At 43.8% G+C, this 27102-nt stretch overlaps 1 protein-coding gene across 2 annotated transcripts in view; it reads right to left on the bottom strand.

The window, feature by feature from the left end:
- The window catches only part of LOC143275408 (uncharacterized), a 41876-nt gene extending 15133 nt beyond the window's left edge, over positions 1–26743 (bottom strand). The window contains exons 1-5 of one of the 2 annotated variants that reach the window (XM_076579483.1): positions 26606–26743; positions 13550–13731; positions 8817–8934; positions 7426–7562; positions 5607–5751 (exon numbers count right to left, since the gene is read on the bottom strand). In XM_076579483.1, coding sequence (XP_076435598.1) covers positions 5607–5751; positions 7426–7562; positions 8817–8934; positions 13550–13601 — 452 coding nt within the window. In that variant the 5' untranslated portion in view covers positions 13602–13731; positions 26606–26743. The remainder of the gene's footprint in view (positions 1–5606; positions 5752–7425; positions 7563–8816; positions 8935–13549; positions 13732–26605) is intronic. The other variant, XM_076579484.1, reaches the window with a different exon arrangement.
- Positions 26744–27102: the final 359 nt, after the last annotated feature.

The raw sequence follows: 27102 nt of genomic DNA, 5'->3' as shown, positions 1-27102 counted from the left end.
TCCTGTCTGTTTTATACTCCTTCCTCTGTCCTGTCTGTTTTATACTCCTTCCTCTGTCCTGTCTGTTTTACACCCTTTCCTCTGTCCTGTCTGTTTTATACTCCTTCCTCTGTCCTGTCTGTTTTACACCCCTTCCTCTGTCCTGTCTGTTTTATACCCTTTCTTCTGTCCTGTCTGTTTTATACCATTTCCTCTGTCCTGTTTTATACCCCTTCCTCTGTCCTGTCTGTTTTATACCCTTTCCTCTGCCCTGTCTGTTTTATACCCTTTCCTCTGTCCTGTCTGCTTTATACTCCTTCCTCTGTCCTGTTTTATACCCCTTCCTCTGTCCTGTCTGTTTTATACCCCTTCCTCTGTCCTGTCTGCTTTATACTCCTTCCTCTGTCCTGTTTTATACCCCTTCCTCTGCCCTGTCTGTTTTATACCCTTTCCTCTGTCCTGTCTGCTTTATACTCCTTCCTCTGTCCTGTTTTATACCCCTTCCTCTGTCCTGTCTGTTTTATACCCCTTCCTCTGTCCTGTCTGTTTTATACTCCTTCCTCTGTCCTGTCTGTTTTATACCCCTTCCTCTGTCCTGTCTGTTTTATACTCCTTCCTCTGTCCTGTTTTATACCCCTTCCTCTGTTCTGTTTAATACCCTTTCTTCTGTCCTGTCTGTTTTATACCCCTTCCTCTGTCCTGTTTTATACCCCTTCCTCTGTCCTGTCTGTTTTATACTCCTTCCTCTGTCCTGTCTGTTTTACACGCTTTCCTCTGTCCTGTCTGTTTTATACTCTTTCCTCTGTCCTGTCTGTTTTATACCCTTTCCTCTGTCCTGTCTGTTTTATACCCTTTCCTCTGTCCTGTTTTATACCCTTTCCTCTGTCCTGTCTGTTTTATACCCTTTCTTCTGTCCTGTCTGTTTTATACCCTTTCCTCTGTCCTGTCTGTTTTATACCCTTTCCTCTGTCCTGTTTTATACCCTTTCCTCTGTCCTGTTTTATACCCCTTCCTCTGTCCTGTTTTATACCCCTTCCTCTGTCCTGTCTGTTTTATACCCCTTCCTCTGTCCTGTTTTATACCCTTTCCTCTGTCCTGTCTGTTTTATACTCCTTCCTCTGTCCTGTCTGTTTTATACCCTTTCCTCTGTCCTGTTTTATACCCCTTCCTCTGTCCTGTCTGTTTTATACCCCTTCCTCTGTCCTGTCTGTTTTATACTCCTTCCTCTGTCCTGTTTTATACCCCTTCCTCTGTCCTGTCTGTTTTATACCCCTTCCTCTGTCCTGTCTGTTTTATACCCTTTCCTCTGTCCTGTCTGTTTTATACCCTTTCCTCTGTCCTGTCTGTTTTATACCCTTTCCTCTGTCCTGTTTTATACCCTTTCCTCTGTCCTGTCTGTTTTATACCCTTTCCTCTATCCTGTCTGTTTTATACTCCTTCCTCTGTCCTGTGTTATACCCCTTCCTCTGTCCTGTCTGTGTTATACCCCTTCCTCTGTCCTGTTTTATACCCCTTCCTCTGTCCTGTCTGTTTTATACCCCTTCCTCTGTCCTGTTTTATACCCTTTCCTCTGTCCTGTTTTATACCCCTTCCTCTGTCCTGTTTTATACCCCTTCCTCTGTCCTGTTTTATACCCTTTCCTCTGTCCTGTTTTATACCCCTTCCTCTGTCCTGTTTTATACCCTTTCCTCTGTCCTGTTTTATACCCCTTCCTCTGTCCTGTTTTATAGCCCTTCCTCTGTCCTGTCTGTGTTATACTCCTTCCTCTGTCCTGTTTTATACCCTTTCCTCTGTCCTGTCTGTTTTATACCCCTTCCTCTGTCCTGTTTTATACCCCTTCCTCTGTCCTGTCTGTTTTATACCCCTTCCTCTGTCCTGTCTGTTTTATACTCCTTCCGCTGTCCTGTCTGTGTTATACTCCTTCCTCTGTCCTGTCTGTTTTATACCCCTTTCTTCTGTCTTGTTTTATACCCCTTCCTCTGTCCTGTCTGTTTTACACCCTTTCCTCTGTCCTGTCTGCTTTATACTCCTTCCTCTGTCCTGTCTGTTTTATACTCCTTCCTCTGTCCTGTCTGTTTTACACCCTTTCCTCTGTCCTGTCTGTTTTATACTCCTTCCTCTGTCCTGTCTGTTTTACACCCTTTCCTCTGTCCTGTCTGTTTTACACCCCTTCCTCTGTCCTGTCTGTTTTATACCCTTTCCTCTGTCCTGTCTGTTTTATACCCTTTCTTCTGTCCTGTCTGTTTTATACCATTTCCTCTGTCCTGTTTTATACCCCTTCCTCTGTCCTGTCTGTTTTATACCCTTTCCTCTGCCCTGTCTGTTTTATACCCTTTCCTCTGTCCTGTCTGCTTTATACTCCTTCCTCTGTCCTGTTTTATACCCCTTCCTCTGTCCTGTCTGCTTTATACTCCTTCCTCTGTCCTGTTTTATACCCCTTCCTCTGCCCTGTCTGTTTTATACCCTTTCCTCTGTCCTGTCTGCTTTATACTCCTTCCTCTGTCCTGTCTGTTTTACACCCTTTCCTCTGTCCTGTCTGTTTTATAGTCCTTCCTCTGTCCTGTCTGTTTTATACTCCTTCCTCTGTCCTGTCTGTTTTACACCCTTTCCTCTGTCCTGTCTGTTTTATACTCCTTCCTCTGTCCTGTCTGTTTTACACCCTTTCCTCTGTCCTGTCTGTTTTATACCCCTTCCTCTGTCCTGTCTATTTTATACCCCTTCCTCTGTCCTGTCTGTTTTATACCCTTTCCTCTGTCCTGTCTGTTTTATACTCCTTCCTCTGTCCTGTCTGTTTTACACCCTTTCCTCTGTCCTGTCTGTTTTATACCCCTTCCTCTGTCCTGTCTATTTTATACCCCTTCCTCTGTCCTGTCTGTTTTACACCCTTTCCTCTGTCCTGTCTGTTTTACACCCTTTCCTCTGTCCTGTCTGTTTTATACCCCTTCCTCTGTCCTGTCTATTTTATACCCCTTCCTCTGTCCTGTCTGTTTTATACCCTTTCCTCTGTCCTGTCTGTTTTATACCCTTTCCTCTGTCCTGTCTGTTTTATACTCCTTCCTCTGTCCTGTCTGTTTTATACCCCTTCCTCTGTCCTGTCTATTTTATACTCCTTCCTCTGTCCTGTCTGTTTTATACTCTTTCCTCTGTCCTGTCTGTTTTATACCCCTTCCTCTGTCCTGTCTGTTTTATACTCCTTCCTCTGTCCTGTCTGTTTTATACCCTTTCCTCTGTCCTGTTTTATACCCCTTCCTCTGTCCTGTCTGTTTTATACTCCTTCCTCTGTCCTGTTTTATACCCCTTCCTCTGTCCTGTCTGTTTTATACTCCTTCCTCTGTCCTGTCTGTTTTATACCCCTTCCTCTGTCTATCTGTTTTATACCCCTTCCTCTTTTCTGTCTGTGTTATACCCTTTCCTCTGTCCTGTCTGTTTTATACCCCTTCCTCTGTCCTGTCTGTTTTATACCCCTTCCTCTGTCCTGTCTGTTTTATACCCCTTCCTCTGTCCTGTCTGTTTTATACCCCTTCCTCTGTCCTGTCTGTTTTATACCCCTTCCTCTGTCCTGTCTGTTTTATACTCCTTCCTCTGTCCTGTCTGTTTTATACCCCTTCCTCTGTCCTGTCTGTTTTATACTCCTTCCTCTGTCCTGTCTGTTTTATACCCCTTCCTCTGTCCTGTCTGTTTTCGTCCTGACCTGCATGGGTGTGGCATCCAAAAGGCGCCGTCAGTATTTCAGAGCCCTCCGACTCTGCTTGGCAATGGTAGGTGTTGCGGTAATGCCTGGTAAACTCTGTTCCATTGGGGACACAGACACGGGATCCCACACAGACAGAAAAACACGGGACCCACACAGACACAAAGACACGGGATCCCACACAGACAGAAAGACAGAAAGACACGGGATCCTACACAGACACACAGACAGAAAGACACGGGATCCCACACAGACAGAAAAACACGGGACCCACACAGACACAAAGACAACAGATCTCTAACAGACGAGTTTCAAGCAGGCCTCAAAGCGCGCGGACTGATCCATATACGTCATATCACATCTGCTGGGTCATGTCTAGGTCAGAACACATGCATAAACCCAACGCCCAGAACTCAACTATCTGTCCTCTCTCGCTTCCCTCTGCACAAGTCACACAGTCACCCTGCAGTGGATTCCCTCCCACTGCAACGTGCTTGGCAACGAGACTGCTGACTCCCTGGCAAAGGAAGGCACTACGAAAGAGCAGATGGACAGGTCTACTAACTACTCTGAATCCAGGACCATCATTAAGGCCAAGCTGCAGAACAAGTAGAAGCAGCAGCATCCATGCCACAACAGAGCAGACCCGTACTACCTGCTGACTCGTCGAGAGCAGGTAGCCATTTTCAGGCTCAGGATAGGCCACAACCGCCTGAAACACCACCTATACACGAAACTCCGTATCGGCGACACAGAGCAGTGCCCCTCCAGAACAGGCAGCCAGACAACAGTACATCTGCTGCAGTCCTGCCCGCTCCACCAAGCACTCCGAGAGAAAACCTGGCCCGAACCAGTCCCAGCGGCCCGGAAGCTCTATGGAGGACTGGAGGACCTGCAGCGTACTGCCGCCTTTGTCGAGGAGACGGGGGAATCCATCTGATAAATGACGAACGAGACAACAACAACCCAACGCCCTGGTCATGGCCTTGAACAGAACAGGTCACAATGATCTGAAGAAAAAAAACTGGAACATGACAGATCTTAGCAGACAGAGACACAGCTTTTAACGTCGACAGGTCTGTTTTTCTGCCCCATCATCTGTATCGTTTCAGTGGCATTACTCCCACACCACTCATCCCTAGTTCCCCTAACACATTCACATCCGGGTTCGTCTGCCGCAGTCACAGCGCCTGCAGTCCTCCGGTCACCATCAATGTCACATTAACAGGAGGCCACACACCAGAGGAGACCCTGCACGGCTCCTGAGTCACTTCGGTAGTGTTCAGTAGTGCCTGTACTGATTCAACACACGCAGTACACCACTTCCAAGCCTCCTGCTTACGAATATAATCGCATAATCGCGGATCCAGACAGAGCGTAAACCGCCACCACATCCCTCCCATGAATCTCCCGAGACCAAATAACTTGAACGAAACTCGCCTTAAGCACTGAAGTGATGGGGATCGTGAGAACAGGGCATGAAAGACCACAGAATCTTGGACAATTATGTCTTTTTCTATATTGATAACGAATGATAATAATGATGACGACGACGCTGCAATGGAGGTCCAGTTGAGGTTTGGGACGGGACTACGAAAGAAACATGTGCTCTGCATTGCCGTTCATAATATATCCCGGCTTCAATCAGGCCCGAGAGATTCACACACCTGAAGTGTTGGTCATGACAGACGCATCTATGAAGTGGATAGTGTTTGGTCCCAGTCTTCCCCATTCCAGCCCTCGGTACACTCATGTCTGGGTCAGAACAATTGTGTAACTTATACAGACACAGCTATTTTGTAACCAACAGACAGCTATTTTGATACTGACAGGGTCAGAGCAAGTTGTAACAGTTTTGCAACAGACTGAGGTACGGTAATTTTTGCAAATGAAAGGACATTACACTAAACTTTTTTTTTCAGGTTTGTGACCTCACCTGCACATGGCCTGGACGTCACCAGGCGTGATGTCAGCCATAACGTCATTGCATCGCATCATTTCAGCCAACGGGTCACATGACTCCGCCTGGTCACTGAGCATGGAGCCAAGTGTCGTCTGCTTCTGTGCTGGTGGAGTAGATTCTGTGGACACAGTCAGTGGCTTTCTTTGGTCACCCTTTTATGAATGCACATAGCACTGCCTTGTATCGTGTCACGTCATGTCATGTGATGTCATGTGTGAATATGCGAGTGAATACCTCGTCAGGCAAGAGAGCAGAATGTTCCTGGATTTGGATAACAGTTTAGATTTTATTGTCATTGTAATTTCATGTTGCGTGAAGGATTTGATTTGTTGTGTGTGAGTCAATGATCATTTCTAGTCAGTGTATAAAGTGTGTAAATGTGTACTGTATCCTCGGTTATGTAAAAGAGGAATGAATGCGCAGTGATTATTTGAGTGCTTAGATGCGACTGTGACCGGGGCATCTACATTCAGTTTCGCACAGATGGCAAACTTTTCAACTTGCGGCGACTCCATGCCAGGTCCAGGGTGTTTGATGCACTGTTGAGAGAGTTCCTCTACGCTGATGACTGCGCGCTTGCTGCACACACCCATGAGGACGTGCAGTTTATTGTGGACAGGTTCTCAACCTCCTGCAGGCGCTTTGGACTCACCATCAGCCTCAGCAAGACCGAGTCCATGTACCAACCAGGTAGCTCACAGAACGCCAGTGCCTCCCACCCACCTGCAATCAAGAGATCAAGTCAGCCGACACGTTTTGCTACCTGGGCAGCACCCTATGCACCAACGGAGCCCTTGATGCAGAAGTGACGCTGCGCATCGCCAAGGCCAGCTCCGCCTTTGGCAGACTCAACAACAGGCTGTGGAACAACAAAGACATCAGGCTCAGCACCAAGATGAAAGCCTACAGAGCTGTTGTGCTGACCACCTTGTTGTACTGCTGTGAAACATGGGCGACGTATCGCCGTCACATTCAACAACTTGAGCAGTTTCACAAGAGATGCCTACGAAAGATCCTCGGCATAAAGTGGCAAGACAGGGTATCCAACCCCCAGGTCCTAGAGATGAGCGGCCTGCCCAGCATCCAAAGCCTGCTGATCCAGGGCCAGCTACGCTGGACAGGACACGTTGTCCGCATGACAGACAGCAGGATCCCGAAGATGCTTTTGCATGGCCAGCTGAAGGAAGGCCACCGTGAACTTGGAAGACCCTGCAAGCGCTTCAAGGATACCTTGAAGACAAATCTCAAAGCCTGTGACACAGATATCGCTTCCTGGGAAACTGATGCCCTTGACCACTCTCGCTGGAGGATGCTGTGCTCTAGTGGCATAAAGACGTTTGAAAACAAGAGAACGCTGGCCATTAAGGAGAAGCGTGAGCGAAGGAAGCAGGGCTCAACTTCTGGAGACGTTTTCCCTTGCAACACCTGTGGGAAGTGCTGCGCATCCAGAATCGGCCTCTTCCCGCTTATGAGGACACACACCGACAGATAGGCCTGCCTGCCTACTCACCCGTCGGACCGACGGGAGACTCCATCAGATGTGTGCTTGATTGAGAAACGAACCAAACCTGTGAGCTAACCCTGACGACAACAACAGCAAATTTCACACGACCAAAACTAAATACATTTTCCCCCAACCTGGACATTTGTATTATTTTGCATTGCACAACATTTTAATCTCTTCTGATGTGTTGTCTTGCGTTACATTGCAATGTATTGTATCATATTGTTTTGTATCGAATCGTTTTGTACTGTATTGTAATTGTATTATAACAGAGGACCAAGCACGGACCCGGGGTGGTGCAGTAGATGTCCCGCTGTGTCTCCATGGAACGAACACCGTAGACAAAGTCCGCGTCAGTCAGGATGGGCAGGTGGGGACAGGTGCCTCTGGCGTCTTCCACACACTCCAGCAGCACTGACGTTTCCCTGACGTCAGTCCATGTGTTGTCATCATCATCAAAGTATTCAAACATCAGCCGTAATATTATCATGTATAATCATCATCATCACCATCATCATCACCCATGTGTCGTCATCATCATCAAAGTATTTAAACATCAGCCGTAACATTATCATGTATAATCATCATCATCACCATCATCATCACCCATGTGTCGTCATCATCATCAAAGTATATAAACATCAACCGTAACATTATCATTTATAATCATCATCGTCACCATCATCATCATCCATGTGTTGTCATCATCATCAAAGTATTTAAACATCAGCCGTAATATTATCATGTATAATCATCATCATCACCATCATCATCACCCATGTGTCGTCATCATCATCAAAGTATTTAAACATCAGCCGTAACATTATCATGTATAATCATCATCATCACCATCATCATCATCTTCCTCTTCTCCCTCAACTCTTTGAAGATTAATGGCAGCACCGCACAGGTATGTCGTTTGTGTAAAAGCCTACATCTATGTAAATGGTTTTCTGTAGCAATTACGCAGAATCTTGTACAGTGGCAAAGCGCTTACACACCATTAACAATCATTCACACGCATGTGTAGCTCTCATTAAGAGGAACGAAAAAATAAAATTTATAAATGCACGTAAATAGAATCTAGAGAAACTACAGTATACTGTCTTCATCCTCGTCGTCATCATTATCAACATTATCATCATCACAAATACCGACACGTCATGATCGCGATTTTCCGTCATCTGTGTGATTGTCGTTTAGAGTAACATCAAAGCTGTCTCAAACATCACTCTGAACTCCAAGACCATCATCATCATCATCAATAACACGATCCCGTCTGCTGTACAGAGATATGCGGAAAGATAAATGTAAGAGGGACAAGACAATGCTGGTATAAATTTTCAGCAGAATTGTTCCGTCCGGTTGACACATTATCGTGTTGTGGTTGTTGTTGGTTAAGGGAGAGGGGGGGTTGTTGTTGGTGGTGGTGGTGGTGGTGGTGGTGGTTTTGTGTGTGTGTGTCTTTTCAAAATGATAATGCTTAAGTCGAGCAACGCTGAAGCTATTGCAGAGCCCTGCACATTATATATCCAATTACCCACGTAAAATTGCATTTGAGTGCAAGGAGGTAAAAAAAAGTTTCAGTGTCCCACGGCCTTTTTCAGCCACTGGAGCAGTGAACTGCAATCCACTGTGTGCAGGGCTCAGCATAGCAAGGCGGGACCCAGTCCGGTTACCAGCACAGCTCATCAATGTCCTGGTGGTCCCCCCTCTCTCCCATGATGGCCACGTCAGAGCTGAAGATGCAGGCCATCAGAGTGTTCTGCACGTCCACACACGTCCTCAGGGCTCCAGCTGCACATAAGGCAAACCTCTGTCACAAACACTGACTCAGGGCTCCAGCTGCACACAGGGCAAACCTCTGTCACAAACACTGACTCAGGGCTCCAGCTGCACACAGGGCAAACCTCTGTCACAAACACTGACTCAGGGCTCCAGCTGCACACAAGGCAAACCTCTGTCACAAACACTGACTCAGGGCTCCAGCTGCACACAAGGCAAACCTCTGTCACAAACACTGACTCAGGGCTCCAGCTGCACACAGGGCAAACCTCTGTCACAAACACTGACTCAGGGCTCCAGCTGCACACAGGGCAAACCTCTGTCACAAACACTGACTCAGGGCTCCAGCTGCACACAAGGGCAAACCTCTGTCACAAACACTGACTCAGGGCTCCAGCTGCACACAAGGCAAACCTCTGTCACAAACACTGACTCAGGGCTCCAGCTGCACACAAGGCAAACCTCTGTCACAAACACTGACTCAGGGCTCCAGCTGCACACAAGGCAAACCTCTGTCACAAACACTATGACATGAAATTACAATACCTTTGTAAGCCCAGCTAACAGCCTAACAAGTCCAACGTCATAGTACCAGTTTCAGTTTCAATGAGATGTCAATGCATGCGGGCTGATCCATATACTCTACACCATATCTGTTCAAAAATAAGTAAATGCCTGACGTACGCATAGGCCTAATATAAACCCAACGTGCTGGTCGGGCCATTGAATCACATTCAAAGAGAATACAGATGATGGAGATGGTTTAACGTTTCAAGGTCGTAACTTTCCTGGACAATTTTGGTAACATTTGAACGTGTGTACACATTTTGAGAAATGAATGGGTTAATATGGTCACACATTAATATTAGAGCGTGCATAATGATGCACTGTATTCGACACATTAGTGTTGTTGGCACAGTTTGTTTATTGGTGGCTGTTTTTGTGATTTTTTTTCTTTTCTTTTCTTCTTCTTATTAGCATGCATTTTTGTTCACTTGTTTGTAATCCGCTGATGTTGTTTTCTTGTTCAGTATATTATTTTGTTCACTTGTTTGTAATCCGCTGATGTTGTTTTCTTGTTCAGTATGTTATTTTGTTCACTTGTTTGTAATCCGCTGATGTTGTTTTCTTGTTCAGTATGTTATTTTGTTCACTTGTTTGTATTCCTCCACATCCCACAAGGGTAAATGGAAATGTGGAATCTTGAAACAATACTGTATCCTGGTTCATCAATGTTCTGGGGACAGAGAGAAAGTGACGTATGGTTGTGATGTATCCGCACGTGTACCCAGCCACAGCCACCCTGGCGCCGAAAACTTAACATTACTTTCTGTTCAGATGTAGCCTGAGACTGTAAAAACTGGATGTACCCGTGTCTGTTTTGAATGGTTTTGTACACGTCACACACCTCCGACCTGTTTCAGTTCACCTGGGAGGCAGAAAAATATGCCTGTCAAAACCCCCTGTAATAGTAGTCAGTGAAGAGAAAGAATAGGAAGAAGGCGTTTATGTTTTCATTTCGGTTCGCATGTCTGTCTGTCTGTCTGTCTAGCACGATGAAGAAACAAGTTTTCCTGAACATCTGTGGACGTATCGGCTATGGCCCATGGATTGATTGACTAGATTTGTGTGATCTGTGTCGTTTTCGGATTCAAACAGTTTTTGAAGGAGCATTTGCCACTGGGAGATACAAAACAGGAGTCTGTGTGATATATCCACCAGGGCTGGGTTGCAACCGATCTTGGCAGCGCTATGTTTTCTTATGGTTATGATTTTTTTTAAGTCTATGGAATAAGCGTAGATTTTGTGGAAAACTTCTTAACACTAAGCAAACATAACACTGCTAAACTGCTCGTGCAACCCCGCCCAGCGCGTGTTGTGACTTGCCAGGCACGCCAACAGAAACAACCAACTGAGTTATGAGCCGCTGAAACCTGCTGAGATATGGGAGGAGCTAGGAGCTGACTAATTCAAGAGCAAAGATCGTTGTTGATTAGTACTCCGACTGTATCGAAGTTGAAGCATTTGTCTTCAATAAACAATGCAGCCCTAATCCTGAAGTTCAAGTGTTTGCTGACCACGGACACCAACTCAAGCCAGCCCACAAGCGACACTCAAGACAGCGGTAAACACACAACCACAATCGTTGCGTGCGAAGCAAGCCCAACAAACAACCCCAAGGACAATCACTCTTGGATTATAAACATAGGGTTGCTTCCCTTCACAGCCTCCCCGCGACCTGGAGGCAGACATAAAGAGGACAGGCCGCACCTGGGAACAGCATGTGCTACTATATTTCGCCATTGATAACTCACAAAACATTACTGTGTTTCAACAATTGTTCACATTACACTGATGCCCCCGTCTCTCCCTTTCTCTCTGGTTTACATCAATCCAATACTCTCTCTCTCTCTCTCTCTCTCTCTCCATGCAAGTGTAAAAGGTATCCTGAGAAGACTCAAGCGCGTGCACACGTACACAAACACACGCACAAGCAAATCAGGGCATTAATATAACCTGCTGGTTACCTTCACACTGTGGTATATCTTCTAATGAGTGGGTAGACCAAGCAGCTAGAAGAGCAGCACGTAATTTCGAAGGCACAGTACAACTTGATATCCACATGAATACTTGAGTAGTATAGAAAATGCATCCAGAAATCGATTTAAGAAATTACTTATAGATTCAAATAATCAATATTACCAATATTGTGTAAACACAATGAATGTGGCTAATCCCAAATATTTTCTAGATTTGACACTGAAATGGTGTCCGTTCCCTCCTGTAGTTCAGTATCGAAGACGATATCGGGCCGATCTTGTTCGTTGTTTTCATCAACGACCTCCCAGCCAGAGTAAAAAATGTTTGCGGACGACACCAAAGTGTTCAACAGAAGTAACACAGAGACGGGACCAAAAGATCTTCAGGATGACCTTGACCAACTCCAGCACTGGTCTGACACGTGGCTGCTCAAGTTCCATCCACAGAAATGCAGCGTAATGAAACTGGGGAGGCAGAAGTCAGAGGCAACATACTACATGACGAGCAAAAATGAAGAGGGCAACAGTACAAGGGTGACATTGAAAGAGACTGTAAGTGAAAAGGACCTGGGAGTGCTCATTGATGACAAACTGAGTTTTAAAGAGCATGTTGCACAGTCGACATCTAAAGCAAACAGAATGGCTGGACTTATAAGGCGATCGTTTGATTTTCTGACTGAGACAACTTTCGTTCAGCTGTACAAGAGCCTCGTCCGACCACTGTTGGAATATGGCCACTGTGTCTGGCAACCGCTTCATAAAACACTATGCAGTGACATTGAGGATGTTCAGAGGCGAGCAACAAAACTCCTGGGCTCACTGAAAGAGAAGCCTTACCCTGAGAGACTGAGATTACTGGGGCTGCCAAGTTTGGAACACCAGAGGCTGAGAGGGGACATGATAGAGGTATTCAAATACCTCCATGGACACTATGATGTACAGAGGCCAGTATTCCAGCCGTCACTCAGTGGAAACCTCAGAGGCAACGCCTTAAAGCTCCAGAAGAAACGCTTTCGTCGTGATGTCAGGGGGAACTACTTCTCAAACAGAGTGGTGACACAGTGGAACAGTCTCCCAGACTCCGTGGTCCTGGCGCCGTCTGTCAACGCCTTCAAGAGCCGTCTGGATAAGCATTTGAGGGACCTACCTGGTCTGTACAACCCGTCTTGCCAGAGTAACTGATTTGGTTTAACCGCGCTCGCCACGCATGCAACCAATTCAGTGACAGTTTTGGAACACGAACAGACCTCGGGAGAGGCCTAAATCGTCGATCGTCAAAGTCAAAGTTAAAGTTGATCGTTCCGATCTCAAGGTCAACTTGTTTATCGTTGTCATGTGTATAGGCTCGAGTCTGTCCAATCAGAAGGTCTGTTTATTCCTATGGTGGTGGCAAGGTAAGTAACTATCACAACAGACACCAACAGCACATTCAACACAAATTACAAGTCTAATGTACAGAATTCGTTTAAATGCTTTTCAAACAGAATTTTCTAAAAATGTAAAATGTATGTAAGTAAACAAATAACTGTAAGCCATCTACTCATTCATTGCCCAAGCATAAAGATGTAGTCGATAACTTTCTTACCAATATTCCATCATCCACTAAAAAGATTTTGAATGATTATTCATTGCTTAGGATGTTTTCGGAAAGTTTTAACTCCAGTCCATTTGGTATCCTCCTTTGGTGTATTTTAATTAATGTCGTTATTTATATTTACATTATTGTAAGTTAATACTTGTTGATATGCTTACACATATTCTCCATCCTGTGACACCTACCTCATTCATCAGACACCACAACCTCTTTAAACTCTAATTTCTTATAATATACTTTTCCTCTAATACATATCATTAATACTTTCTTACACTAATATTCACATGCATTCCTTTTCTTTCATCCACTACTACTTCTCTTTCCGTCTAATAACACTTACAGTGAATAGACGTTAAACTGAAGATCTCACCACAAACACATAAAAGCGCGCGCGCGCGCTCTGAAAGAAAAAGGAGAAAGATATAGAAAAGGAGAGAGACAGACAGACAGGCACAGGAGGGAAAAGACAGAGAAATACATGATGATAACTTACCTATTGTCGCCACAAACACCACGGAAATAAACACTGAGACTGTCCTCTCCATCCTCAGATCTGTATCTCCCGTTGATATTTCTGCTGCTGTTGCTGCTGCTTGCTGTCCTTGTCAGAACAGCTAAGGTCGTCCTGTTGTTAATGTTGTATGGATTTTTCCACACTAAGACGTGCTGTCCAATCTGAAATGCAAGCAAGGTTGTTGTTGTTTTCAAAACGGGAAACAAAAGCAAAGCAACACTACATTCTCATGTTAAGTTCAGACAGGTATGTCCGGCACAGATCTTATCGTTCCCGTGCACGTGCATTTTTATGACAAAGAGTATGCATTGACAAAGAAAGGACTATGCATTGACGAAGAAAGGACTATGCATTGACAAAAAAAGGACTCTGTACTAACAAAGAAAGGACTCTGTACTGACAAAGAAAGGGGATAAAGGAAGGCGGAACAATTGCTCAGGACCGTGCATGATAACTCAGTGTGTGTGTGAGTGTGTGCGCCGTAATTTATTATTGATTTTTCTGTGAAGTTGATTAATAATTTGTTATCGTGTTATTGTTTAATGTTTGAATTATTAGTAAATTATTGAGAGGGCTCAAAGATAGATTGGCCGTCGAATGCATGGAAAAATCGCTTATCTTTGTTTTGGACAGAGTGATTTTTCTGTGTGATTGACTGATAATTTGTCATCGCGTTATTGTTTAATTATTGAATTATTAGTGAATGACAGAGAGGGCCCAGATACAGTACAGAACCGGGCGGAAAGCACGCGCAAGTTGACCGTTGTAGTTATGCAATGCTTAGCGGACCCCTCACGAGAGAGGTGTGTGTGGGCAGTATTTGAAATTGTGTATGTGGCTGAAACTGCCAGGTGTTAAGATCACTCTGAGCAGTGTGTGTGAGACAGCCTACAAGCTTCAGAATGAAGATAAGTGATTTTTCTGTGAAGTTGATTGATAATTTGTTATCGCGTTGTTGTTTAATGTTTGAATTATTAGTAAATTATTGAGAGGGCTCAATATTAGAGAAGGACCTATATTTTTCTGCAAAATAAAATCTGCTACGCAAAAACACCCAGATGCACCCTTCCACTGGCTAAGAGGAGACAACCTGACAAAATCCCCAATCCCACAGCTTTCATACAGTACCAATGGGATGAATGGCTGTTGGGTTAAACAGTCACTAACTGTATGCAGTCTGGCCTTAGGGCGACACCAGGCTGATGGACTCCACACAGATGGACATCCATTGCCCTTCCCTGATAAGAGGCTCTGTCAGGGCGACCGAATTTTTTCCCTCACCACATAGAACACCCTTCTATGGATACCAACAAAACCCTGTCTCGCGTGCACCTCGGGGATCAGCTGCATAGCACGAGACATAAATTCAGATCCCCAAAACCCCAAAACAGGCGTGGCAAAAGAGGTGGGAAAAGATTGTGCTTAGGTAGCAGAATGACAAAAGCAGAGCAGCTGTCAAAGAAATTCTTTAGAATCGGCAGTTGGAATTGTTCCAGCGCGAGAATGAGAATTTCAACAATTGAGAAATTAGCATATGATTTTGACATTTTATGTCTCCAAGAGACCAGGACAAGTGCAGACAGACCAATACATTTTGAGAATTTCACGGTGTTTCAAAGGAACGAAGGAAGAGGAGTAGTAATCATACTGAACAAAAACCTAAAAAAGTTTCCACCATAAATCTAGAGAAATGGTGTAGCAACTCATGTGAACTAGTGGGGGTGCGTCTCGAAAAACCTGACGGAATTCACAAAAGCATTGTGCTCATCAATGCCTATGTTCACCCAGGAACCTGCACAACAAAAGAGGATTGGGCCTTTTTAGAGGAAATAGAAAACGAACTTGGAGACTCAGTCATTATCTGTGGAGACCTCAATGCAAGATCGAAGCTATGGGACCAGCAGAACACCAACCCACAAGGACTCGCACTTCAAGGAATGATAGGGGAAATTCTTCTTAGCCCATTAACAACTACATCCCCAACTCGCCTTGGAACAAGACAAGGGGACAGTGACAGTGTGATCGACATCGCTCTAACATCTCCAAAATTTAGAGCTGAAATGAATGCAGAGACGCTTCCACACCAAGGCAGTGACCACCTCCCGGTAGTGTTCAGTCTACAGAAACTGTCAGATAAACCCTGTATGAAACCGCGTGATCCATTTCAGTATGAAATCACAGAGACAACCATCATCGAAAAATTAAGACGCAGAAGAAACAAAAGAACGGCACCTGAACAGGATGCAAACTATTCAGCCCCCATGGTGGAATACCGACACAGAGAGAGCCTGGATAGAAAAGCATGCGGCTGTCAAACTTTGGCCAAAAGAAAGAACAAAACCATCTCCGGACAAAGATATTGAAACAAAAATGAAAGAAAAAACTAAACAGTTTGAAATCATTGCTCAAGAGGCCAAAAATGACAAGTGGAAACAGTTTTGTGAGGCACTCAGTTATGACTCAACATTGACAGAGTTCTGGCAATTTTATCGTCGCATGGAAGGGAAAACAAGCACAACAACAACCCCAGACATGGTAGACACTGACGGAACCAAGCTTAAGACAAACGAAGAAAAAGGATCCGCCCTGCTCAAACGTTTCATACAACAGAGCGATCAAAGAAACTTACATGAGAAAAAGAAATATGTTGAGGAGTTAAACCAAACCCTTATGCAGACTGGACCTGTTGATGACTTGACAATAGATGATCTAAACGAAGCAATAGCTAAATGCAAGAAAGAATCAGCTCCTGGCCCAGACAAAGTTCGCTACTCGGACATCAAGGAACTATCGGAAGAAGACAGAAGTAACCTTTTCAATCTATATCAAAACAGTTTCCACAATGGACATGTGCCGGAGGACTGGACACACAACTTCTTAAAACCCATACCAAAACCAGGAAAGGACCATCATCAGGTAAGCGGCTACCGGATCCTAACCATGCAAAACATTGCCGGAAAGCTCATGGAACGCATGATAGCCAGGAAACTTGCAAGGGATCTTGAACACAGGCACATTCTCCCTTCAAATCAAGGTGGTTACAGAACAGGCAAGTCCACATGGGAAAACGCAGCTGCTTTTGCATATGAGGTGTATGAAGGATTTCAAAGAAAAGAAGAAACACTAGCAGTAGCAATCGATCTTGAAGATGCCTACAATAAGGTTCAGTTTGCGCACCTCATGGAGCTGCTACTAAGGTATGGAGTAAGTTTGACACTGACAAGATGGATAGCAGCAGTGCTTCAGGAAAGAACCGTCGTCCTACGCCGTGGAGATTGGATGTCTGCACCTTCTAAACTATCCATGGGACTGCCACAAGGGTCTCCGCTTTCTCCTGTCCTCTACAATGTCTACACGAAGGGCCTTGCAGACTTAAACAACAATGGAATAGCTTGGGTCTTGGGTGCTTACTCTTGTGGATGATGGCCTGGTCTTCAAAACTTCGAAAGATGCTCAGGAAAGAACTAAAGCCGTCCAGAAACAACTAAACAATATTGCTCAATGGTGCAAAGACACAGGATCTTCCATCAATCCAGCGAAAGCCCAAACGTTGCTGTGCACCCTCAACAACAGAACCGCGAGCAAATCACCACCTTCTGTGTCACTCGATGGGATTCAGATCGAGAAAACTGAATGCCTACACTACCTAGGAATACACTTCGACAGGATGCTGACCTTCAGAAAACATACGGAAAATACTGTTCTCAAATGCAAAAAGGGCCTTTCAGTCTTAAAAGCAATGGCAACCAAAGGTATTGAACAACGCCACCTCTTCCTGCTATACCAATCACTCGTCCTCAGTGTGATCGACTACGGACTTGGGCTAACAACACCGTCTCAAAGCAACCTCCTAAAATTAGAAAGAGTTCAAAATGAAGCTATGAGGCTGATCCTTGGAACAACAAAAGACACGCCCACAGAAACCATGCGATACCTGCTTGACCTTCCTTCAGTGCAGGCCAGAAACAAGTTAGAACAGGTCAAGACCTACTTCAAAGTATGAGAAAACCCTCAAAACCCACTGCATGACGCAGTCAAAGAACCAAAAGGCAGTCGCCTAGGACGAGGAAGATCATGGATGGGGCAAGCAGAAGACACAATCCAGCTAGTATGCCGACTACAAGACCTGAAAGAAACAAAAGAATGGGAGAAAAACCCCGAAAAAACCTCAACCATCTATTCAACACAGCCATTTCACCCACTCTAGGAAGACATTGTCGGGAATGGCCTGAGGGCAAAACTGATGCGGAAGTGAAGCTACTCATAGAAGAAAACAGTAAAGAAGAGGACATCATCATATACACAGATGGCTCAGTCACCAAAGACCAATCCAGTTGGGGATTCACTGCGAAACAAAATGGAAAAACAGTTAGGGAAGAGAATGCTGCCCACAAAGTCAACCTCCAGCCCAACGATGGAAGTTGAAGCTGTGACACATGCCCTCCAGTGGCTATCGTCCATCCATACGCCCAGAAACCAACATGCCATGATTCTAACAGACTCAATGAACCTCATACAGAAAATTGAAAACGAAATGGGAAGCCCAGAGTGGCATAAGGCAATGCGCAACTTTCAGATTAAAAAACTCATATGGTCATACTGCCCGGGACATGCATGTGTTAAGGGAAATGAGCGAGCTGACAGACTTGCTGGTAACGCAACACCAACGAGCGGCATACATCTAGGAAAATCGGAAATCCTCAGAAAAGTCAAAGAATATCAAAAAGAACAGGTACAAGGCAATCACACCATCGATCGCCTCAAAGAAATAAAAGCAGAGAGAGGGAGTGGCCGTAAGTCTAACATGAAAGGTAGAGCACGATGCTTTGCAAATCAAACAAATATCGGCATCATTTCCAAACCAACATTGCGCAAATTTCTTCAAAACGGAACAGAGTCTCTGTGGGCTTTTCCAAATACAATAGACTGAGCAACACACTAGACGCCACGTTCTTGGCATCAGACATCTTTTCCCATCCCTCTTGCGGCCAATCAGTGGCAGCCTCTGTGCGTGTGTGTATGTGTGTGTTTGTGTGCATGTGTGGGTCTGTATTTTTGAGTGCGTTTGTGCATGCGCGAGAGTGTAAGTGTACACAAGTGTCAGGAGAGTTCTGTGCATGTGTGTGTGTGTGTGTGTGTGTGAGGGGGGAGGTGGGGGTGCGGGGGGAGGTGGGGTAGAGGATGAGGTATGTGAGTGTATGCATGCCTACACTGTGGGAGCAACAGGATATTGGAACGTATATATATATATATATATATATGTGTGTGTGTGTGTGTGTGTGTGTGTGTGTGGAGATATGGGCATGTGTGTGTGTGCTTGTACAAGTAAGTGTTCATCTGTGTGTGTGTGTGTGTGTGTGTGTGTGTGTGTCTGCCGTGGAAGCTGTGATACGTAGACTAGAAATGAGTGTGTGGAGGAGGGGGGTAGAGGAGGTGCAGGGTAATGCGTGTGGTGTGTGTGTGTGTGTTGGAGCTCATGTACGTTTATATGTATTTGACTGTGCTTTCATATCTGTGAAACTGCATGTTCGGTGCATATCTGTTATGCATGTGTGTGTGTATATGTGAATGTGTGTCTTCATGTTTTACGTCTATTTGCATGTGTGGGTGTATATGTGAATGTGTGTTTTCATGTTTTACATCTATTTGCTTATTTATCATCATTGTTATCTCTTTTTTTCTCTTTTTTTTTACATTATAGTTATTATTTATTTTTTTATTTATATTATTTATTCCCCGGTTGTTGTTTTTCGTTTTTTTTCCTCAAGGCCTGACTAAGCGCGTTGGGTTACGCTGCTGGTCAGGCATCTGCTTGGCAGATGTGGTGTAGCGTATATGGATTTGTCCGAACGCAGTGACGCCTCCTTGAGCTACTGAAACTGAAACTGAAACTTATGATTGAGTGTTTGGTTGGCTGACTGGTAAGGGCTGTGCATGAAAGTTTGTTTTTGTTTTGGGGGGTTCCTTAAACATCGGTATCCACATTGTACAGCATGTTTTACATGGAAAGGCACTTTGAAACTGAATTATCATTATCATTATCATCATTATGCGTGTGTTTGCGAGAAAGAGGGGGTGGAGGAGAGTACGCGCATTCCAGAGCATGTGTGTATTCTTTGTTTCAGTTTTTGGTTTCTCCTCATCATTTCTTTTACTGCACTACTCTTCCTATTTCGGTGACGCTTTTGACTTTCTGGGTCAGCAAATAACAGGAAAACGCAACTCGTTTGGAATAACACCTCGCGCTGTGACCTCCCCTCTCGGCCTTCCTGGCCACGTGAATCAGCTGCAGTTAAATGATAGCCAGTTTTCGGGGCTGGGTGGGGTTTTTTCTGTCATTCATCTGCACTATTTTGGTGGCATTGCTCTCACGTTGCCCATTTCCAGTCCTCCATACACAGCCACAGTTTCAACACCGGCAGTCCACTGGCAACTATGGCGGTCTGACCGCCAGGTGGCTGCACTCCACAGGAGCCCTTGCCTGACACCCAGTCACTTCAGTCGTGCCTGGTCTGATTCAACTTATGCAGGGCACTACTTCCAGCAACAATCGTTCAGCCATTCTGAATGAGCGTCCCCTCCCCACCACGTCTCTCAGGCGGCAGTCCCACATGAATCGCTGACACCGCAGACCTTGACGGGAATGATTCCTACCCCTGAAAGTAGATGGGGTTGAAATTTAGGTCACCGTGGTAGCAGGGCGTAAAAGCCACATAATCTAGCTTCTTTTTTTTTTTTTCTTTTTTGGTGATGAATGACGATGCTGATATGGAGGTCTGTACTCTGCGCTTTCTTTCATGATATATCCCAGTGTAACGTCCCAGATCGTCCCCCCCACCCCCCTTCTGTAGTCCCCCGGAGAACGTTTCGGTTTCCTGAAACGTACCACAGTGGAAATTATGGGACGTCCCCCCGCCCTCCCTTTTCCTTGCATTTGCTCGCGTGCGTGTGTGTGCGTGCGTGTGTGTGTGTGCGTGCGTGCGCGCACGTGTGTGTGTGTGTGTTTGTGCGTGCGTGTGTGTGCATGTGTGTGTGCGTGTGTGCGCGCGCGCGTGTGTGTGTGTGTGCGTGTGTGTGTATGTGTGTGTGTGCTGGAAATCATGATGGTGAGAAGAGGAGGAAAAGAGCACAGGTGCAGACCTAGAGAAAACCTAGATTCATTTGTTTATTTTCATCGATTTATTACACTCTGTTGAGGAAAAAAACATTAGCTTTAACATATTTTGAAGAAAATGAATTATCGCATTTGTTTCTTTGTAAACCTCTTGAAGTCGCGCTCTGGGGTTCGGGTTGAAAGGGGTCATCCCTAATTCGCCCCCCACGCCCCTCCAACCCCAAAGTATGTGTCCCCAACAAGTCTATGCACAAACAGCTCATGTTCCCACGTGTTTATGCCTGCTTCTGGATACATCTGACCACACCTAGAAGTCAACTGACTGCATAATAATGTCAGGTCTGTCCATTATTTTGAGAGGCAAGTTGTGACCGCTGCCTGCCTATCAGCCCACTGACCAGTGCTGACTATCTAACTGTTCACTAAATAACAGTTGACGACTAATAGTGTTCAGACTGCATTACTTTGTGACGGTCTTGCAGTATTAAGACTTCTTGACATGACCATTAGATGACCACTACTCATTACTGTTGATCATTTCATGACCACATCTTGCCACCACTGATCGCAATGCACGTGTTTATCCAGAGGTTATGTTTGGTTGAGGACACCATGGGTCATTTGACCGGTTCACTACAAAATCAATGGATCATTGTAAAAATCAATGGATCCAGAAAAACAACCCTTATTCTTGCCACCCTACACCCCAAAATTTATAATTGTCTTTCCTTTCCCGGCTGGGCTGCAATGTTTGATTTATTTTTAACAGTGTTTGACTGCTCGATGTGGAAGTGCAGAGCAACAACAGTATCGATTGTATTCATATTTTTATGGGTTAAAAGCTGCAGTCGCGATTGTTTTGCAGAATAAGAGAAAACTACAAAAACCCTTTTTAATCAAAGTGACCAATTTTATGGAAAAAAAAAAACTGAGTCAAGTGACCGATGACTGACACGAAACCTAAACTATCTTTATCTGTTTTATCGTTAACTGACCACCGTTGCCCACCACTGACGTCTGTCTAAAAACTGTTCAGATTGTTTTTTGTGATGTTTATGCAGTATTGCACGTCTTTACATGATTTGACAGACCCCTACTGACTTCTGCTGATCATTGCTGACCAGTCTGACCACAACTGACCACGACCCAAAAAGTTCAGAATTCTGCATTTTATCATGCTGTGCAATATTATCTTCTTGACTTGTTATGATGATTTACAGTACTACCACAAACCAGAAGTGCGCAGCTTGCGTCAACATATTTCTGAATTATGCAATGTTAGTAATTTTTTTTATAACCACTGCTGACTCCTAACAGCTACCGAAAAGTGTATATATGATAATAATAAAGAATAGATTTTTCTAAAAACATAAATCTGGAGAAAGATCTAGACTTGGGGGATGGATCTGATGGAACATAGATTATGGGAGGGGTGGGGGGGTCATATAGAGACCTTAGGGGACATTGGCTTGAAAGATATGGATCTACCAAAATAACTGTGTTGGAACAAGCACCTGGGGGAACATACACATGGTTGAACACAGACATGCTCCCAGTTCAAATCTTTCAAATGTCTATCATGTTCATCTAGACTCATAAACTACTCGATGTATTAGTTGAGTTTCGGATTACTGCGTGCGTTTTGTTTTTTTGGGGGAGGGGGGGGGGAGGGGGGGGGGGTTCGTGGATTTCCTGGACCTCTGAAGATTTCCTGCATTTGACATACGTCTTTGAAAATAAAAAACCAAAACCAAGTTTATATAGCCATTCTCCACATTTGGAACCCTTTTTTCTATCCTTGCTTTCTAATTCCAAAAACATTTTGTATGCTTTATAAGGTAGTTTGTGTTCGTCCATTTGTATTAACTTAAGCCAATACTTAACTTGATATATTTGACAGCGGAGACCAGCGATATTGGGTATCTGGCTGTCTCACCATAGACGAATTCATTAGGTGTAGCCTCCAAGATTTTTTTTCAAAGCATATGAATGATTTTTTCACAGAATATAGCAGCAGTTCACCATAGATGATATCATTAGGTGTAGCCTCCAAGAACGTTTTTTCAAAGCATATGAATGATTTTTTCACAGTATATAGCAGCAGTTCACCATAGCTGATATCATTAGGTGTAGCCTCCAAGAATTTTTTTTCAAAGCATATGAATGATTTTTTTTTACAGTATATAGCAGTAGTGTCAAGACCCCATCATAGGCTGGATTTGCGATTCAAATATTTTCAGGAATGATTTCATCGATTCATCTTGCACTAATGGCATTTTCTTATATATATATATATATATATGTGTGTGTGTGTGTGTGTGTGTGTGTGTGTGTGTGTGTGTGTGACAATGCAATTTGTGCTCTACTTCCAATGTTTTTACATAGAAACGTAAAATCTAAACATATAGAAAAAATATGTACTAAATAGTTGTTTACATTCACAATTTCAATCATATGTCCATATTTCTTTTACAGAATATACTGCCTTTCTAAACACAGTTATGCCACTTATGCACATATTTACTTTTAGTTACAAAGAAGCAGCGGATAGTTATTGAGAGAGAGAGAACTGAACACTAAAACTTTTTTTCTTTTTAGTCATTGACTGAAAAACCTTTGTGAAATGGGGACATTCTCATTGTGAAACAAAAATGAAATGCAAAACGCTTACAGAAAATAAAGCAGTATTTCAAACATTATTATGAATATTTACATATTTCACTTAATTTATACACTTACAAAATAGATCTCGTTCTAGATCATTCAAGTCGTTACCATTCAGCAAGCGACCACCAAGCAGAGGAAGAAATTAAACGAAAATTAACATGTCGGAACAACAAGTCTAGTTCTTATCATACCGGAATCGAACGTTTCCTCATCGTACTGGCTTCAGCAATATACTTTGCCAAAGATTTGATTAATTCTTCATTTTGTGGTGTCAGCACATCAGCAAGGTTTTGTGTCCTAACAACAGGCACCTGAAACAGGTGACATTTTTTCGGATGGGTTCATATACTTTATATTGAAACAGAAAATGCGATTCATCTTCGTTACCGTTTATTCTACAAACTGAACATGTATTATTTTCTACTCTGCCTGACATGAACCAGGTTTTATTCGCATTCAACCCAGAGTCCCTTTCGAAATCTGGCCAGTATATATCTGGGCCATTTGTGTATTATGACAAATATTTTTCAGGCTGCAAGTGTTAGACGAAAGAAACCATGTATATTTTCCATTCTCTTCCATATGATCGTACCAGTCTTGTTGAGACATACATATTGTCGATCTTTAAATTCTGAAACGAAAAGAGAGAGAGAGAGAGAGAGAGAGAGAGAGAGAGAGAGAGTTTTACTGTATTCAGGCCATAGGCATCATTGCACTGGGATGCTGGGAAGGGGGACGTGCTGACAATAGCATTCCATTTGCATCCTTAAGAATATTCAGAATTATCCAATACTCTGAAACTGCGAGAAAGAGAGAGACAGAGACAGAAAGTTGCATTTGTAAGGGTGCTTCAAACACAAAAAAGCGTACATTTGAAATCTATAATTATCGGAAAATAGATTGTGTATTTTGAACACCACTGTTTTTCTCCCATTTTCGGCATGATTTTTCTTCGAGCTATCCCCCTCATAGAAAAATAACAAACAATTTAGTAAATTCCGGGAATATGAGTTGCTTGACTGTTGGGTAAAAATAAATAGGATAAGGAAAATCGATAAGAACGCTATATATTGTTTTCCTGTATCATCCAGACTGAGTATGTTTCAATTTTTGCCAAACTCGTGTGCAAATAATTAGCTTAACGGACTCGTGTTTGTCTCGACCTCGTATCCATGGAATTTAGAACACGGTAACGCACGTTTTGATCCCGTATTAGTTTTTTATTCTTTTATTCTTACGCTTAGTTTCTTCAAAAACCGATTTCATTATTCAAGTACACACGTCGCCATCTCAGGAACTAGTGCATTCGTTCGAAGAAACCTTGGACTGGACAATAGAGCTGATGAAACATAAGTATCTAAAATTGATCAAATAACTGTATTGCATTAACAGGCGCTTCTGGGGAAAACAAAAAACAAAAAAAAAACGGGCTCTGTAGCGGAAAAAATGACGATGATGGCTGCGTGACCTTCCCTAACGTAAACTACTATACTTATATAAGCTAAAATAATGTAAAAGCAAAACAATCATATTGCGTGACCTTCTTGAATCATTTTTGGTCACTTTGGCAGTCTGATATACATGGACAGGATACAGGGAATATTACCCCAGATCTATATTCTTAAGTCTATGTGCCCTCGGGTCTCTCAGGTAGCCTAAAGGTCATGTGTGTGTGGGGGGGGGGGGGGGGGGGGGGGGGGGGGGGGGAAGAGGGGGGGGCGGAGTCTGTTCGTCTGTGTACGTGCACGTGTGTTTATAAAGAAACGCCGTCATATTTCCAAATAAACTCCAGTCTGTTGTTCGATAAATGCTCGTGTAATTTCGTGGATTGCAACGGGTATGTGGCACTTAACCGTCGCTTTTTCCCCTCATGACAATTCAAGTCATGCTCAACGTAAGAAAGAAATGGGAAGAATGGAAGAAAGAAAGAAAGGTGGGAGGAAACAGACGAAGGAAGGAAGAAGCATGAAAGAGGATGATGGGTGATTGTTATGAATGATTTTAATATGAAATGGTTCCATAGCCTTTTACGGCCATTAGGGCAGTGAATTCATATTCATCATGTCTGAAACTCGGTACGGGAAGGCGGGGCCCAGTCCTCTCCTTCCGCTCTTTTAAACTTCCCCAGGTACCCGTTCACACCTGGGTGAAGTGAGGACACAGCACCATGCCGAAACGGGGCCTCGAACCCTGATCACTGGTGAACACTGGATCACAAGTCCTTCGCCTCACCGATTCTGCCTCGGCGCCCCCTCCCCTCCCCTCCTTCAAAGCAGGTCATAAATAAATGAGAACACAACAATGTCACTATACACTGTTCACTTGTAGCCTACTTGAGGTAAATGCATACCAAAGTAAACAAGTGAATGCACAGACGATTGCTATATACGTACATTTATTAAACAAACCGACGTTGCAACTGAATAAGAAATAAACTTGGTTTCAATAATCTGCTCGCATTTGCCAGCAGAAACAGACAAGGCTATTAAATAGATATGGAAATGAATATATTACAACGGGCGCAATAGCCGAGTGGTTAAAGCGTTGGACTTTCAATCTGAGGGTCCCGGGTTCGAATCTCGGTAGCGACGCCTGGTGGGTAAAGGGCGGAGATTTCTCCGATCTCCCAGGTCAACATAATTATGTGCAGACCTGCTTGTACCTAACCCCCTTCATGTGTATACGCAAGCAGAACATCAAACACGCACGTTAAAGATCCTGTATTCCATGTCAGCGTTCGGTGGGTCATGGAAACAAGAACACACCCAGCATGCACACCCCCGAAAACAGAGTATGGCTGCCTTCATGGCGGGGTAAACATGGTCAAACATGTAAAAGCCCACTCGTGTACATACGAGTGAACGTGGGAATTGCAGCCCGCGAGCGAAGAAGGAGAATATATTAACTATTATTTTTGCTTTGATAACGCTGTGAAGGTTTCATTTCTCATTTGTTTACATCATAATATAGTGAAAATTGCTCGGACACAAAAATTAAATACGTAAATTTTAATGTAAACAAAAGGGAGAAGGAGAGAAAAGTATGTGTGCTGTGCAGAAAAAAAGACGAGACAAAAAAGAAAACAGACAGTGGGAAAAAATAGAACAACAGAGGCCCCACAAGAAAATAGATAAACAGACAAGCTGTGTATCTTTGCAAGTCACGTTTTACACAGCATATAGTAAACACGGAAATGAATGAATGAATGAAATTCATTATATGAAAAAAAAGAAGATATATAAACAATACCTTACATTTTACAAAGTAAAACACCGAAGCAGACTTCCAATATGGCTGCCGGTCACTTCAGCATGGAAAACACACAGTATCAATGTCTCACCTGGCACACGGCACACCGCTGGCATTCGTCAGCAGCAGCAACACTGTCGCTGTCTTCATTGCACATGGGATGATATAGGCTACGACAAACACCAAGGTGACCAATTTTGTCATGATCCCCTCCGCATTAAGGTATGGCCCTCTCCGAGCATCAAAATGCAACATTTTTGTTAATTCTCAGTTAATGACGGTGACGTTGTTATTGTCATTGTTGTTAATATTCTTCTTATTATTCTTATTCTTATTCTCATCCAGTTCACCTCCCCCATCCCCACTAAAATTCCTCCTCCCTTTCCTCCCCCTTTTCAGTGGTGTTTTCGCGGCAATAAATGATCATGTCTGCGTCGTACTGTTAAGTCTGACTTTTTCCCTCTCTCATAGAGATAATGAACACAAATGGCAATCTCACATT

This window comes from Babylonia areolata, chromosome 30, assembly GCF_041734735.1.
Source record: "Babylonia areolata isolate BAREFJ2019XMU chromosome 30, ASM4173473v1, whole genome shotgun sequence".
In the NCBI taxonomy this organism is placed as follows: domain Eukaryota; kingdom Metazoa; phylum Mollusca; class Gastropoda; order Neogastropoda; family Buccinidae; genus Babylonia; species Babylonia areolata.
This window is presented reverse-complemented; position numbering and strand designations above follow the sequence as displayed.